This window comes from Numida meleagris, chromosome 3 (assembly GCF_002078875.1).
Source record: "Numida meleagris isolate 19003 breed g44 Domestic line chromosome 3, NumMel1.0, whole genome shotgun sequence".
Taxonomy (NCBI): domain Eukaryota; kingdom Metazoa; phylum Chordata; class Aves; order Galliformes; family Numididae; genus Numida; species Numida meleagris.
Genome location: NC_034411.1, coordinates 66,246,746 through 66,264,103, shown reverse-complemented (window position 1 = coordinate 66,264,103; position 17,358 = coordinate 66,246,746). Strand labels below are relative to the sequence as shown.

General features: G+C 40.0%; 1 protein-coding gene across 1 annotated transcript in view; it reads right to left on the bottom strand.

Annotated features, from left to right (window-relative positions):
* Positions 1 to 17,358, bottom strand: part of CDK19 (cyclin dependent kinase 19) — a 119,655-nt gene that overhangs the window by 99,396 nt on the left and 2,901 nt on the right. The window contains exon 2 of the mRNA XM_021390362.1: positions 4,652 to 4,727. Coding sequence (XP_021246037.1) covers positions 4,652 to 4,727 — 76 coding nt within the window. The remainder of the gene's footprint in view (positions 1 to 4,651; positions 4,728 to 17,358) is intronic.

The window sequence follows — 17,358 nt, the reverse complement described above, 5'->3', positions numbered from 1 at the left end:
CTACACATCAGGAATAAAAGTGATCTTATAAAAAGACACTCTTCAACTTTCCACTTTTGGGGTTAAGAACAATTTCAGAGCAAGACCATATACGCTGCGGTAAAAGTGACTTATAAGCACTCATTGGTTTCCAGGACATTTTACTGCTATATTTAATATACTTATATGGTGCTCTCTCAGAAAAACAACAAACAGAACACACTAAGAACACTGACTGTTTTTCAGAGAAAAATCAACCTTCCTTTTGATCACTCATTGATTTTTTGGGGAAACAAATTCAACCACGGAACTGCTATAAATACTAGATTAAATATGTATCTTGGTGGCAAACAGATCAGAAAAAAAAAATGGGGACAAGAGTTCAGACCTTTCAGAAAATTTCCAGGAGCTTTGCTTAAGACACCTAATTTCAGTGACCACTCAGGAACAGCGGCTCAGGATACAAAAGGGACTTGCAGCTTTTACTGGAACTTATCAAAGTTTCCTCATTGTAATTCACTGCCAAATGGTGCATAACTATTCCGTTCTGTTAGTATACAGTATTTATCTGCCTAATAGAAATACATCTCAAAGGTATGGATCCATTTCTATTAAATGGAGAGAAATACTAGAATATATGTATTTTTAATAGAATTACAGCATCTTTCAGGTTGGAAAGGACCTGTTAGAGATCTAGCCCAATATCCCTGCTCAAGAAAGGTTAGGTAGAACAGCTTGCCTAGGGCTGTGTCCAGTAAACGGAGATTTCAGAACATCTCTGGGAAAACTGTGCCAATACTCAGTTAAAAAAAAAAAGTTGTGGGTTGTTTTTTTGTGTTCAGATGGAATTTCATGGATTGTAATTAGCATCCGTTGCCTTCTGTCTTGTCCACGGGCACCACTGAGTCTGACTCCCACTTCTTTGCACTGTTCCTTCAGGGATTTATACATGCATAAGATTTCCACCCCAACCCTTCTCTTCTCCAGACTCAACAGTACCAGCTTTCCCAGCCTTTCCTCATATGAAAGATGTTCCAGTCCTTTAATCATCTTTATTGTCCATGTTGCTCCAGGCCTCTCTTGTATTGGAGAGCCTATGACTGGAACCAGTTCCCCGAGTGAGGCCACACCAGTGCCGAATAGAGGGGAAGGATCACCTCCCCCAGCCTGCTGGCAATGCTCTGCCTAATGCAGCTAGGATACTGTTAACCATCTTTGCCTTGAGGGTGCATTGCTGGCTCATGGTCAGCTTGCTGTCCAGCAAAGCCTTCTTTGCATAGTTATTTTCCAAGCAGCCACCTCACAGCATGTACTGGTGCCTGGAGTTATTCCACCTCTGTGTGGAACTCTGCATTTCTCTTTGTTGCGCTTCACAGGATTCCTCTCAAATCATTTTTCCAAAGCCTGCTGAGGCTCCTCTGAACAGTGACACAACTCTCTGGTATATCCCCAGCTCCTCAGTTTTGTACAATCTCCAAACTTGTTGAGGGTGCACTCTGTTCCAGCACCTAGCTCATTAAAGAAGGCTGTGATCCAGCTTTATGCTGTGCTCACACCTCTCAGAATCCCAAACTCCATCATCTCTTCCAAATAAGCCAATATAATGTAAATAAGCTAATAATACAGTAGTCCCTGTTGAAAATTGGGATTTTTCTAATGATTTTCAGATTAGCCCATACCACCATTCGGCCTTCAGTTTCTGCAATTCCTCATGTGAAATTCAACAGAAATTCTGAAAGTGAGTTAGTCACTAACTCATTCATATTTTCCAGCTTTACTTTTAAAAAATGTTAATGCTTTCAGCCCAGCAACAATCTGTCTCTCAAGAACACACAAATAGTTGGCATTTGAACTATCTTCAGAGTATACTCTACTTATAGGGAAGAAATTAGTGCCTCTTTTGGATACAATTATTATCACATAAGAATCTCCTCTAGCATTTCAACATTCTAATGCAACAGAACTGACCGCAATGCGGATTCCTGCTTCAGCAGGATCACAGAATCATAGAATGGTTTGGGTTGGAATGGACCTTTAAGATCATGTAGTTCCAATCCCCCTGCTATAGGCAGGGACACCTCACTCCAGACCAGGCTGCTCAAAGCTCCATCCAGCCTGGCCTTGAATGCTTCCAGGCAGGGGGCATCCACAACCTCACTGGGCAACCTGTTCCAGTGTCTCACCACCCTCACAGTAAAGAATTTCTTCCTAATATCTAGTCTAAATCCACCCTCCTCCAGTTTAAAACCATTTCCCCTCACACTGTCGCTACTTGCCCTTACAAAAAGTCCCTCCTCAGCTTTTCTGTAGGCCCCCTTCAGGTACTGGAAGGCCGCTATAAGGTCTCCTCGGAGCCTTCTCTTCTCCAGGCTGAAGAGAAGATAACACCCTACAGATGGAAAAAAAATGTAATCATCACTCGCCCCAGGAGCCATCATGTGATGTCATTACTGACATAAGCCTTCTTTTATGAGAAGTTCATAGTAATACATACAAAAAGCAGGTCTTGTGCTTTTCAAAGTGCTAAGCAAAGATGGATCAATTTGATTTGTAATGTCAGCAGAAATGAGTACTCTGCTTTTTTTCTTAAGGAAAGTTAGCCAGTATATCTATTCTGAGTATCTAGGCAATACGACACACAGACCAGTCTTCAACCACAACACTTACACGCCTTTCAATTCAGCAATGTGTTCCCCAATCACATTGTCAGTGCCTTCAGGTTACAGAACTACTAAACCATTCTGAACACGCACAGAATCAAGTATACCAGTGTTTCTTCCATGTGCTGAGCTTACAAAGAATACTAGGGTGGAGAGAATGAGTGCTAAGTTCGGTTTGTTTGTTCTTGATGTCTTGGGGTTTTGTGTGTGTTTGTTTTGGGTTTGGTTGAGTTTTTGTTTGTTTGTTTGTTTTTTTAAGTTAAATGTCAGAAGACCTACCCAGGACATTTTAACACCACCTCTTTTCAGGCTGATATTCCTTTCTTAATCAGTAAACACTACACTTTTAAATACAAGATTAACTATTAATGCATTAGTTATAAATCTGCTTCTCATTGTGGAAAATACCTTTGATCCTGGTTGTTTGCTAGAAAAAAAGCACCATTTCTTTTCCAACTATTTCACCTTTACCTTTTACATATTTCTAATATTTGACAACCCTGAAATTTCACTGAGGCAAGCAGTGATCCGATACATTATCCCCAGTTACAGAGTTTTACTGTGAAGTTTGGAGATGAGTAAAACAATATCTAAGGAAGAATTAAAAGAGTAACTGTTGAGAAGATTTAAGCAGTTTATGCAACTGTTACTTGTACAAAGCTTGAACAACTTAAATAATTAAGGAATGAAACGCTGATATATGGTCAGAGTATTAAGTAATTTGATACTATTTCCTCATGATGTGGTGTCCAAGTATGACAGAACCAGCTCCATACCACTGTGCTATCATGACAGAAGTCTCCTTTGGACTACATTCCATACACTGATTCTTGTCTTTTGTCTGTTTTAAATCATGCTACTATGGAGACAAAGAAACTGAAAAATACTTCACTACTGTCAAACAGGCTTAGGCAGAAATATTAGCAAAAAGGCCACTGGGTAGATTTTGTGTAAAGCAATCAACAGCAATGGAGCCACCTCTCAAATTCCTAAGTGATCTTGACCTTACAGTAACAAGCATTTCAAAAGGACAGTATTTTATTTTTTTTTTATCTGCTATGGCACTTGATACAGAATTACTGCATGAGCTACACTAAACGCAACACTGTTCAGTTCATGAATATCGTGAATTTCTAACGCTTCACAATGCATTGAACACCTGAATACTGTATATCTGTGTAACACTACTAGCTTCTAAAAAGCTGTAGATACAAATGGTGCCTTATATTTCAAAAGCCCTCAGTGTACTGACAGCATTCAAAGAAGGTAAATATTTAATCAAGCAAATGTACTTATTTTGCAATGCAGGAAATTCTTGCATTGCAAAATTTTACTCATTATCCAGCACTTTGACAGTAATGCATATTTTCAGTCAGAATTTGCTTTCTAAATATTTTTGATCCTCACATAAAAACACCTAATTCTTACCAACTTTGAAGGAGTTTATATAAACACATGTACATATGAGCACTGCTGTGTCATTTTTTTCCCTCTTAAGATACATGCAATAAAAATACAAGTGAAGCTGTTTTTATTTTGCTATGAAATTTCTCTGTACTTAGCAAAGCAAATAGGGAATGAGGAGAACAAACTGTTATCAGGTACCAAGCCATTAGTCTGAAATAAAATACACTGTTAGCAAGCTGACTTGTAATGACAGCTGTAATCTTTTGAAACCATTTTCTTACAAGTCATTTTAAAAACCACCCAGTTTGGAAACCAACGTTGATTAAAAGGGTCACATGTATTTCCTTCTAAACACAAAAGCATGCAAAACAAAATAATACCAGAGAGGGCCACTGCCATTAACCTAGCAAGAACACCTCTTTCCACACACCAGAAAAAACTGTGTTATTTACAAAGTATTTTATGAAAAGCTTGTGTTTGATTAACTTTCATGCTTGCATACTTGAAGGAAAACATTTACATAATCTTTGTGTTATCTACTGTAGAGAAAAATAAAATACCTGTTGAATAATAACATCAGTAAAAATAGTTTTATGTACACTTACTGCAATCTCTCTACAGGCCGACATGGATATCCCTGTACCTTCAATTTGCTTCAGTGCATATTCCTTTTCATCTTTTCTGTACAAAAAAAAAAGAATACTTTTAGCTCTGATTTATATCATACTAATTAATACAAGTACAATATTTATTTTGGTCTAGATCAAGAAGCTACAAGTCAATCTATTTTATGCATAAATTACATTTAGATACTCAAGGTTTAAAGGTTTTTCTTTAAACACAGACTTCAAATATTACAAACAAAACCTCCTTCATAAATAAATGTTGCTAACCTACTTCCATCTCTCTCTAAACTATAACACTAACTGCAAATAGATTTACAGAGGGCCTTGAAGGAGACTTTTCCTAAAATTCTCATATACTGGCTATCACGAAGAAGCAGCACAGTCACATCCCATGCCTGGAAGACTCCCCTGAAAGTATCTAGAAACTACAAGGATCTTACTTGATTTTATGAGCCACTATCGTCCAACTTTTAATTTAAAACATAATGGCATGTCAAAAGTGAAATGTGTATTTCATCAGGCAAGTCTGCGTTTGCCAGACCCAAAGTACAGGACTTGTGCTGAGCGCCTGCTACCACTGACCCCTACACATTACGTGAAACTGCGCTCTGAAGTGCAAAGTTGGAAAACATGAAAGAACCACAGTTTGAAGCAGGTCGCAGGGAAGCAAACAGAACAAGCAAATGAGTAGTATGTAGGTCACTCTGAAAGTAATGTCTCCCATTCATTTCCATGGAAACTACAACAGACACAAAGAGCACAATAACACTACATAGAGTGAATTCTCAACTACAAAACACTATTTTGCAACAGTCACCACCGTTAGCTATGCATTTTTGACAGCAATGAACAAGAGCCTGCATGCTGAGCTTGTAGCAATCTACACCAGCGGAGGTGACCCACTGTCGCTGTCACCACTGCTGAAACATACCACCTACCACCTCACTGTGCTCACATCCACTGTTCAATCTCCATCAATGTTCAGCAATATCAGAGAATGTCAGTGGGTGCCAATTTTCCACAAAGGAATTCAATGACACACTTGTTTCATCTGCACTTCCATGTCAGACACCATTGCGTCAGGCTGCCCCTCTGCTGTCATCTGTCACACAGCAACAACACGTAACGGAATACTGGCGGGAAGCTTCAGCCTCTACTGCCATACCACCAACATCCACCTCTGACGCTGTAGGCCAACATAATGGAATAGGAGGTACGGCTTTCAGAGCAGCCCTCGTGATACAACATTATCTCCCTAACGCTCATGGTAAGGTACGGTAGGATTCAGCTGCAATAAGTGGGTGTTGACAAACACCATTATCCATGCTGCTTATGCATTTATGTGGGCTCACCAATTACTATTTCTGGGCAATTCAGTAACTCACAATCCCCCAAATTCCCTACAGCAAGTTTCCCTTCCTCCCAGTCCCACACCATTTCATTTTACTGCCCTGAAAAATTAAACTGCTCTCAGCCTAGGGGGTAAAAATTTAAACAAACGCTGTTGCTAGTTCCAGAAGCACTTCAATCTATGCTATTTTAAGAACAAACAGATGATGGGAGTTAGCCCTCAAAACCTCCTGACTGTACTCCAGGTTACTGAGCAAAAGGCTCCTCGAGGCCTACCAGCAACAATTCAGAACTTCTCGTTACAAAAATCCATACTGGTACCAGGCTGTAACCTGATCCTTCAGCTCAGGCTTTCCTCCCTGGCCAATAAAGATACCATTCTGTACATTTTAGCTTGTACAGTGCAAAGGAGAATGCTGTCCCGTCCCCACAACATTTTACTCAGTTGGCTTTATTTCCATTAACAGTATTCAATACAGAAAATGAAAATATGATTATTTCATCTTCTGGTAGCACTTTCAGTTTTCCTTTTCCACAGGCTTTAAAAAAAGTTACCCAGCTCACTTTAGAAGGGTACAGTTCAGATGATTTAGAATAGTTAAAACATTTCAAAGGCATCACACTCTCTTACCTACTGCAGTTGTACTTCAGAGTACTCCCATCAGATGAGAAACTTTTACAAACAAGGCAATGAAAGACTAGAAACAACTTGCCCAAGATCATACAGAAAAAAAAAAATCAAGGAACTGAAAATTGCACATAATTCAAACTATTGTTTTATCCATATGATTCAAATTCTTAAACTTTTAATGATGGACTCTCTCTTGAATTTACATTTAACATACATACCAAATTCATTATTAATTATCCACACCAGTGAACTGGCCTGGAAGCCTATAGTCACACTGAGGCTACAGTTGTAACTACTACATCAGTTAATACAGATATTAACATTGTATTATATATAAATAACAGTTTTCTTAAATAAGTACATGGCATTGTAATTAAAAAAATAAATTATACAGCATCTTAAAGTGCACAATAAAAACATTCCAATACCTAGCTAAAAAAAAAAAAAAAAAGAAACCTAACAGAAAACTCACCTCTGTAAGCACCACTCACAGAGCAATTGTGACTTTGTAAGACAAAGCCTGGGAAAACTACCTAGCTCAGTGTCCTTAGAGCAGAGTACTGGGGTAACACCATATCCTACAGATAGCTTGTTACACCCTAATCACACTGTTTAATTGTTGCTACACAGCATAAAGTTCACCAGTCAGACAGAGATCAACATGGGTTACAAACTTTTTTCCCTCCACCAAGCAAAGGTAAAGCCATGACACTGAAGTGCACCTAGAAATTAACTGAAAAATTGTCCGTGGTATTTAGATCACTAAGCGTTGCGTGAACAAAGCCACTACATGGATCACATTCGGTGCTGGCTAACAGGCACAAGCTACTCACAGCTACAGAGCACGTGGCCACAGCCTCTTAAGAAGGTATTAGTAGCAGTAAAAGTGAAAAGGTCTAGAATTAATTGGAAAAGGTGTCCTAATCCTTCCAGAAAGGATGAGTTCTTACACTTCAGTGTTTTCTATGCAGTAGAAGCATCCATTAGCCTAAATGAATTATGAGACAAAAAAAAAAATCAGCACACACTCTTCAGCAAACTGGGAAGTCATTTTCTGTTATTCTTTTCCTCTCTCCATACCAAGTCTCATGAAGCCAGCAGCTCAGCCAGCTTCTTTTTGTCCACACTGCAACCAGCCACAAACGAAAGACATCAGGAATCTACACGTTGATCTTAATTTACTTCCACAGAACAGTATCCATGTTGAATTTCAATAAACATATGTTATTTGATGAAAGTACGAAAGTAATGGATGAGACCACCAAACCGCTGCCTCACTTCCCAATGGTGGGAAGTTCAGCATTTCAGTAATGCCTGTGCGTGTGCTGTGCAGCTGACCTGCCTGCTGATCCACTCCTGGGAGCCTGGTAGGAGGCTTCGCTGTGCTGCAAGTGGAGAAGCACACACATGTAGGGCACAGGAGAGAACACAACAGACACACATGTCCCCTCACGTGCTTGAATTCATGGGGCAGGGTGGAAAGCCAGCCTCCCTAGCAGACTGTGACAAGACAAGCCCAGTGTCATTTCAGAGTCCTGACAACCAGTTTGCAGACCCAGCTACCATACGCATTCCTCTCTTGGCATTATCCACAACACCTGGGAAGATAGTATGGTTCATCGCCTACAAGATATACTCTCTGACAGCATACAGTATTGCTCCTGAGTGTGATGATGAACAAGTTTCTACCTTGAATAGAAGCTGTAGGAAGCTTCATAATTCAGAATGTTCCAGCAAGTTTAACAGTCTTTCATAAAGCAATGTAATGCCAGAAATCACACAAAAGCAAGAAACAAAAATACCACAAGACACAGTGCATACATTTTTCCAGAGGCCTAAGAAGAAAATACAACAGCAATTACAAACGTGCTCAAAGATGACAGACAAAATAGGACAAGGTGTTTCAGAAAAATTTATTTAACAGTAGGCATGAGTGAAGTGTAAAATGATATGCAGACTTAAGTGAAGTCAAGTCCAAAACCAGCTGCAACTACACTATTCTGCCCCCTAGAATTAGAGAAACTATTTCTACCTTTAGAACAGAGATGGTACCTTATCAGGTTATACTCATGAGCACTCCTGAAACAAAACTCTGCATGTCAAGCATGATGGCTTAGAAACACATTGATCAAATGGAGCCTCTTGGTTTTCACTAGCAGTTCTGAACAAACCTTTTGTCTGCAACTGCTGCAACACCAGATTAGAAGTCTTAAACCTGAGAAAGGAGCAACAAAGTTTGCATCTCCCCGGCAGCCACATACCTAAACAAAATTGGGAGCAGCAGAGGGAGGAGGCAATAATCCTACACCGCACAACAGTCTTTACTATGCAATAAAAGAACAATTAGACTGAAAAGAGAATCTCCAGCTAGTGTACTTGATTCAAGTACATACAAGGAAAACACTCTTCAGAGCAGAAACATGCCACCACACATTGCACTGCATTTCTGGATTTTCTGTCTCACCATGTCTTCAATAACCTCATTTCTCTCTCAACAAAGGGCCTGAATGCTACACAGCTTATCACCACCACAGCCTGATGATGACCACTAAAGTCTGTTAGGCCTCCCTCCAGACATCTCAGATGACACCAGCTACCTCCGCATACACATGCGGTCACACCAGAAGGCAGCACTTCTCTTTACCTTCTGCTGAATATTCTGCTACCTCCAAGGCCTGAAGTCCAAACATGAAGCCCTTCTGTAATCTGTGAACATACCAGAAGTAAGAGGCAAAGAAGGTAACACAATTTCAGAGATTACCCTCCTCAAAACATAACATCAAGTTCCTTAATGCTAGGCATAGTTTCCTCCTTCATTTTCCAGTACTTTTTTTTTTTTTTATAGACATGTCGACATCAGGTACTTGCATAAATGCATGCCCAAAGGAAGGCTAACTCAGTACTCATAATAATCTGTGAATTTACCTAAGCAATTATTTTTGAGTTCTTAAAAAAAAAAAAAGGAATTAGAAAGCCTTCCACCACAAGATGTAGAACTTAATAATTTTGTTTGTTGAAATCAATGTTCTAAAATTAAGTCCAACATAAACACTATAAAAGTTTATAAGTTGCACAAGATGTTTGAACATAGAGCAAATGCTCACAACAACTAGCCTTTAGAAAAAGTCTGCCTTTCATCACACACATTGCAAGAAACACACAGGAGAACAATTACACTGAACTTAGCCTGCTGGAAAATCTGACACATCCCAGCCATGTATAGGGGATCATGTTAAAAGTGCCACTGGCATCAGGCTATGAATAGACACCAGGTGTTATCACGCTATCCTATTAGAAGCTGACCTATACCCTAATTTTATTCCATTATCTGTAGAATATCTTCAGGTATACCTTTAAAAAACACTTGGCATGGCTGCTCTTCTGCTTGTTATTCCTTTGGAAACTAGTCTATGAACTCAAAGGAGATGTGCACATTAAAGAGGAGGGAAGTTCTTAAAGCATTGCTAGGATAATGGCCTTTAAATATGATTTCCTTATATTGTGTCTTCCACAGAATCTCAAAAAAGATGCTAAGTATATATGAAAAAAATAAACGATTGTCACACCACCTATGGCGGATGCTCTTTATGCATGAGATGAGATGACTGCTGATTAACAAAAGACAAAACAGTAATCTGAGCTCTATTCACACTTTATGTCATAAAAAATACTCATTTTCCCCACTATGACCGGATCAAACTGAGAGTGAGGAATAGAAACCTCTTAACAGCAAAATAACACAACTAAAATTATTACAGAACCATCAGACCTGACCTAACCTAATTCTTTTCCTTTTTCCTGTAGTTCCTCAGTCATAAAACTAAAAGCACAGGAACTAACTGCTAACAGAGACTATTTTGCAGTCATAGCCACTGACAGATGTTTAAGATCTCTGTAACAACAGAAAACTGGAAATCACATCAGCCATAGCTTAGCCTTTATGTTTTAATAACAAAACATCTTAAAAGGAAAGGAAGCACAACTTCAGTCACTGCCCCTGCCACTCCATAGCCATTGTGGAAGACGCACAGGACCTCAACCAGCCACAGGGCTGGTGTAATTGCTAAAATTAGGCTGCCTTCAAAATATCAAGTGAGTGAGAATTGCGAATTTCATACGAGTAGGTTCCTTTTATAGCAGATTGGCATAAGCAGACCTGACAGCCTGTTTATAATTTAAAAAGCTGGAGTGTTCAAATGTAAAAGCCAGAGTGTTCACATTAAACTTCGAAAGTTGTAAAATTATTCTGCTGCTCTAGGTAATCTCTTCCAGCGTTTGCTGTATTAAAGCAGGGGATGGAGCTGTACCTGATCTTATTTCTTTCTAGACAGGCTTGATTACAGATAATGAACAGCTTTAGGAAATACCTCCCTTCTGGAAAGGCTACTGCATCCTGAGAAGCAGCAAGGAGAAAAAGCCTTCTGAAAGAAAGAAGAAACAAGCTTTTACTTATCAGTGAATTACGTGCCAAGGCCACAGATCTAGAGTCCTTTAAACTTTGCCAAAAGCGAGTCTGCCTTCTGTTTCATAAAATCACTTACAAGAAGAATATCTGTGACTAACCACAACCTTCAATTATATTAGCCATCTGTTTTTTAGCCATTTTAAAAGTTCTAAATCCATAGTGTAAAAACATACTGCAAATACATAGCCCAGCACACCAGGTCTTTTTCAGTAGAGCACATCTAGCTAAATACCACAACTTCTATAGGCAGGAAACTACTGTTAAAACACAAAATATTGAGAAGCCTGCAGCTCTTTCATGTGAACCTCAGTCTGAAACACTGCAGAACTTCTGTCCTTTTCTTCAGACTTTCCAGCTCAACAAAGAATACATGAAATCTCCAACTGTCTTTCCCAGAACTACATGAAAACTTACTAACTAAGAATTAGATCCATGCTGTGTTAACAATGTTAACATTCAAAATCTAGTTGATAACGCAAAATATGTTCAAAGGCTACAGTCCAAATCATTAGAAAGAAGCAAGATCCAATACTAATGGAGAATCACTATATTTTTCCCCTTACTTCTAATGCCAGAGGATCAAGATTTCACATCCCTAAGAGTAAGAGTGCCTTGCTACTTCCCAACAATTAAGACAATCTTCGGTCAGCAAACACTACCCGTTCCCAGGGAACTCAGATCAGGCGTGATTTCCTTGGAACTTGAAGTCCATGCATTCCTCATTGATAACAGGCTTCTCTTGCTCTTTTAGTAGCTTACTAGCATAGCCTGGACAAAACTTTACACCAACATTTTCTCCTCACCACTGAACTCACACTAAGGGTAGAATAAATGGCATTTCACTTGTAATGGTCTTTTGGCTGACATGAACTGAAGGTCAAATTAAATTTGGTAATTTGTCTACCTCTGTTTTTCATCTGAAGCATGACAGAACTGGGCAAAGAAACAACTGGTTATCCTCTACAATGAGTGGTTTTAATAAAAGGAACAAACACAAAGCTGACATTGAAGTCTACAATGTCCTTGGGAACATGGTAACAGCTCATATAGGAACGTTGTTTCAGGAACAGAAGCATTCAAACTCACTGCTACACTAATTGCACTGAACAAAGCCACAAATACAGCACTTCTCACTGAGCAAGGTGCTAAAAATCTTATCATCAAGCCATGGGAATTCATGGAAATATTAATGCTGGTGATCATCTTCCCTAAACACCTTTATACTTGCAGAATTTATGAACAATAAGGTAAGAAGCCCCTCCCCTAAAAGAGTCTACTTAGGAGTCAAACAGCTCATCTCACGCTGCTGGAATTTCATGCATGAGCAGCCTTCAAGCCATTGGATTTCTTTAGGCACAGTCTCCATGATACTGCAAAGCCATGGGAGAGTTGATCAAGGGCACCTGCAGTAAGAGCAGTCCCACGCTACCTGCCTGGATGCTGCAGGCACTCCAGTTAGGGCAGGGAAAGGAAGGAGAGACAGAAGAGGCAGGAAACCTTTTCTAGCCACGTAGAAAGGATTTACTTTTTCTGCAATTAATGCATGAGGAAACCAGATATATTGCCTCAAAGTAGCAGCAGTGTCCTACTTCACCTCTGAATGTTGTTTCCTTCCCAGAAGACCTAGCTTCTGCCTCCCAACCAATTGCTGATTATGATCATTTTCACTTAACCGTAAAAAGAAATCAATTACATCTTCTACTTGTGGGGAATGGAAATCAACAAAATAACCTTACTGCACACAAGGCCCAGTTTCTGAGAACCTATGTTTCATAGGTTACTGTCTAAGGCTATCCACAATTAACATTTGCACCAGAGCCCTTACCCAGGAGTTTGCAATCCAGCATGCACAGGCAGCTGTAGCTGAGGCTCTGCCTACTGAAATGCCTGACTTCATGTGTGGTTTCATCTACACAATGAATGACCCTAAAACTGTCCAAAGTCATAAACCTTGTGGAAAACAGATGACAACTGAGAGTGAAACAAGTTATGCAGAAGCCTCAATCTAAAATTTATTTAAAAACTGCTAATACCAAAAAACAGAAGTAAACATAATGTTCTTCGTAACATCAACTCTTCCAGTAATCCCTGTTCCTAAAATCTTTCTCACCATAAGAGAAGACACTTTTTTTTCCAGTTGTGATGAAAACATACGCTAATTTTACAAAGGTCATTTAAACATTTACAACAGTCCTTTCAGCCAGTCTTATCAGATACACTAATATTTCATGTATTCTCTCAAAATGTACAGCTTAAGCAAAGACGTGCACACACAGAAAAGACTAAAAAAATATTAATGAGAAATTCAGATACAGAAGTATCCACTGATTAACAGACTATCACAGGATTTTGTTATTAACAACCAATTTGGATCTAAAATGTTTCTGTAGTTTATCCCTTCTCAAACCTATTGAGACATCTGAACTTACAAGAGCCATTATTTCTACTGTCATCACAGCTAGCATTTTTACCTGTCAGTCATCTAACTGACAGTCAAACGATCCATATAAACAAAGTCCCCAGAGCAGGGAGGTGTTTTCTAAAGCTAAATTATTTAGATACATTCACAAATAAGTCAAAACAGTAAAGGTTTTGTCTTTGCTACACAGAAATTGTTCTTCATTTCCTAAAAGCCACATGCTGAGCTATACAATTGGATCCAAACGCAGTTGCCCTAGACAAGCTTCAGCATTCCTTCAGGCAAACATGCTGGTACTGAAATGAATGAATCTTTTTAAGTTCTGATACTTTAAGTTCTAATACTTTGCAAAAGAAACTGGAAAAGTGCAGCCTGTGCCAGTTCTTCAGCGCCAGCAAACAAGCTCAAGAAACAACACATCTTTGGAAGTCAAACGTAAGAGCTGAACATCATTTCTAAAGATCTTTTCCTATATTATATATATGGACTGCATTAACTCCTGAAGTATACTTTAAGCAGCAGTAAGTGCATGTAAATATAGCCTTACTTTGCAGTGCAGAATTCATCAGTTAAAAAAAAAAAAAAAGAGGACAAAGACTTGGGTCAGACAGCATCTGTACAAGTCACATGTTTGACTAAGGCCACAGACAAAACATCTTTTCAGGAGGTATTTTCAAACGATAGAGGAAAATGTAATGAAGTTGCTAATCAAGTCACTAGTGAAATTTGGTTAGACTAGTCTACAGAGTGGTCATACACGCAACCAAGCCTGCAGCATTCTGAATCACAGCAATTTCTGAGTTCGTTTTCTTTTTTCAAACCATGCATAATGTGATAAGCTGGAAAGTTATAAAGAGACACTTCTACTACAATACAAGGGATTATACTGGATGACCCAGAAACACACCGACATGTTAAATTTCTGTCCAGTAGTTCACAAGAGAAATATTCAGCTTCTAATCTAGCCCCTCTTCTATTTTGCATTGTACCTTCTTACTAAGTGGGGTGCAGAAAGGGACCCATTTCTCTTTCTACTCTATTTCCCTTTTCCTGCAGAGTTATTAGGAAACTCTTAACTCCTCATTCTGTAACAGGAAGCTTCTTATCCCCTTCATTTCTTCAAGCAGAAACACTAAATCTTAAGAGGTTTTTCTTCATAGATTATGGGCCACCTCATGCATGAGTATTTCTCTGCAAACTTGGCAATAGCCTTCATCTGTTTCTCTCTCGAACCACAACCTCTCCTGCTTCTCATCACCCACACTCATCTCATTTTTTCCTCAATCTCCTGCCACCACCCCAAAGTTTCTTGCCCTCATCCTAGCACAAAATGAAACACCAGCTGAGTGCTGCTTGCATTCTGACAGGCCCAGGCCACATGGCTCATCTCTGTGCTCAGAGAGCAACATGAGAAAGGACAAAATCACTACAGGAGAGACCATGTGTGAGAGCCTGTGGGAAGCACTGAGAATTACTCATCACCACTCACACCATCCTTTTGGGCAGGAAGCAGAGCCACGGCATAGCTGCACTATCAGCCCTCAGCACAATTATGAAATACTAATGCGCTCTTCCTAGCTCAGGCTTTTTCATGATAAGGCACTGCAGACAACTAGTTAGACAGGTTTGCCTTAGTTCTCCTGCTTCCTTTCACACATGTTAACAGCAGTCACTGCTAGGAAGCGTTCTCAGGATTTGCACATAACCCCGTACTTCAGTTTACCTGGCTATGCAGAAATCATACAGCGAGGCATCAACACCTGCAGCCATTCTATCTTCCCCAAGCCAGCAAGTTTTTCGAGGGGGGAAAAAACAATGAAAGCGAGGAGCAAAACACAGCTTCTCTAATATCACCATAGGTAGAAATGTTGCTGCAGAGAAAGGCAATTGCTCAGGATCACTGATCCACTCTGGATCCTGGATTGGATCCTCTCTGCTTTGGGTCAATATCTGTGTGATGTAGCCCGCCACAGGGCTGCAGTAGCAAACAGCAATTACAACCAGCAATTCAGAACACCAAAGTTCCAGAACAGCGAATATGAAGTTTGAATAAATAACTTATCACAGACTCTCAAATATCTTACAAGCACATACTTGCGTTGGTACACAACGCTGCAGGTACACATTCAAGAGCGTTATATTCCTTGCCACATCAAGGAGCTATCTCTCAACAGCAAGGGTAGCTGCAGCATCCAGGCACTCATTGCCCTGTGACTGCAACCCCAGCACTGCTCATTTGCAACATTTAGTCAATTCCAGAGCAAGTTTCACTTCCTGACACACTTGTGCTCTATTAGTTCAGTAATTTAAGTTCTGAAGAATAACAGCATGGGAGAAGTGCACACAAATTACTGTTACACCAATACCAATTTAGCAGATTATACAGACTGCCTCTGCCTGTTCTAAGCTGCAGGTTTTCCACCACCAAAGTGATGTCAGTCATACGTGCGACCAGATGCAATCTCTGAGCAACACGACTCTGTCTGCAGAAATCCCAGCTGTCTGAGCCACGCCACAGGAACTCCTGTTTTGACCAATATGGCTGCGCCCCACAGCATTCCTCTCTTTATCAAGATTTTTCACATCTGCTTTGAACAAATATGATTCATAATATTGAAAAAAGGAATAATGTAAAACTAAAGGCTACTTGGCAGGAACCAAAGCCAGCATTCTTAGGTTAGATTCACCACACTTACTCTGGCTACAGACTTCCCCTTCCTTTCTCTTCCCATTGCTTTCCCCTAACTTTCACTTGGCCCCTGGATGATGTGAGCACTTCACATCAGCATTAAGAGCTTGACATCCACACTTCTGCACTCTGACACCACATAAAGCAGCACAGACTCCCATTTAGTTCCAAGCCCACAGTACTCATGAAAAGGAGAGGAGAGGTCGGCAGGGGCAGCACTTAACCCCAGCAGCCCCCAGCCCTTCCGCACACACCACTTTGGAAGCTGCGTATTCCTGTCTCTTCCTGCACCCACCCGCTTTTTAAAAGGTGCTTTGAAACATGAGGATTAAAAATACTACATATTTAGGTTTTTGTTTTGTTTTTAAGCGTTGTTTGCAATTTTGTTGTAATAACCTCTGCTGCCCACAGCCATTCAGTGAGCCAAGGAACAGTAACAGAGCCACAGAGTAAGAGAAAGCAGCCAGCTCAGTTGTTCACTTAAAAGCAAGCACAAGTGGCAAGAACTAGAGAGCTTTTGCTCCCTCAGACCAGCCATAGCTTTTACAAGTGCTAAATGGGCTACTGCAGAACTGAGAACAGCCTGTTTCCAGTTGACTCCTGAATCCCATTATTCCTGGTACGTTCCTGACTAATAGCAGTACCTTCCCAGCTTGCTGACATGTCCAGACACACTCCTGCAGGTGAGCAGACGTACAGATGACGGAATGGAAATACCCTGCAGTGGCCTGAACTGATAGACCGATCTTCCCAAAGCGTACAGGGAAATAATTCAGACATATGCAACAACAAAAAACCAACAGAAATTCCAACCCACACCTTTTCCTACAAACTGCCTCCCCTGCAATAAAGAGGTGCAGGAAGTCTAACTAAACACACCATTGTGGCTGAAACTGCGAGCAAAGAGCAAGGAATGGAACAAGAAAAAGTATGATGCGAAACGAACCATACTGCCCCATCCATGACTGGGGTAAATGTATTCTTTGTTTTACTGGACAAATGTGAGTTGGTGTCCAAGGAAACATTAGCAAAGTCAGCATGCTATTTTTGAAGCGATACGCACACAAAAATAACAGGTTTTCCAGCTAAGTGAAGAACTAAGTACTTAACACTGACAGCTGAATTGCAACCA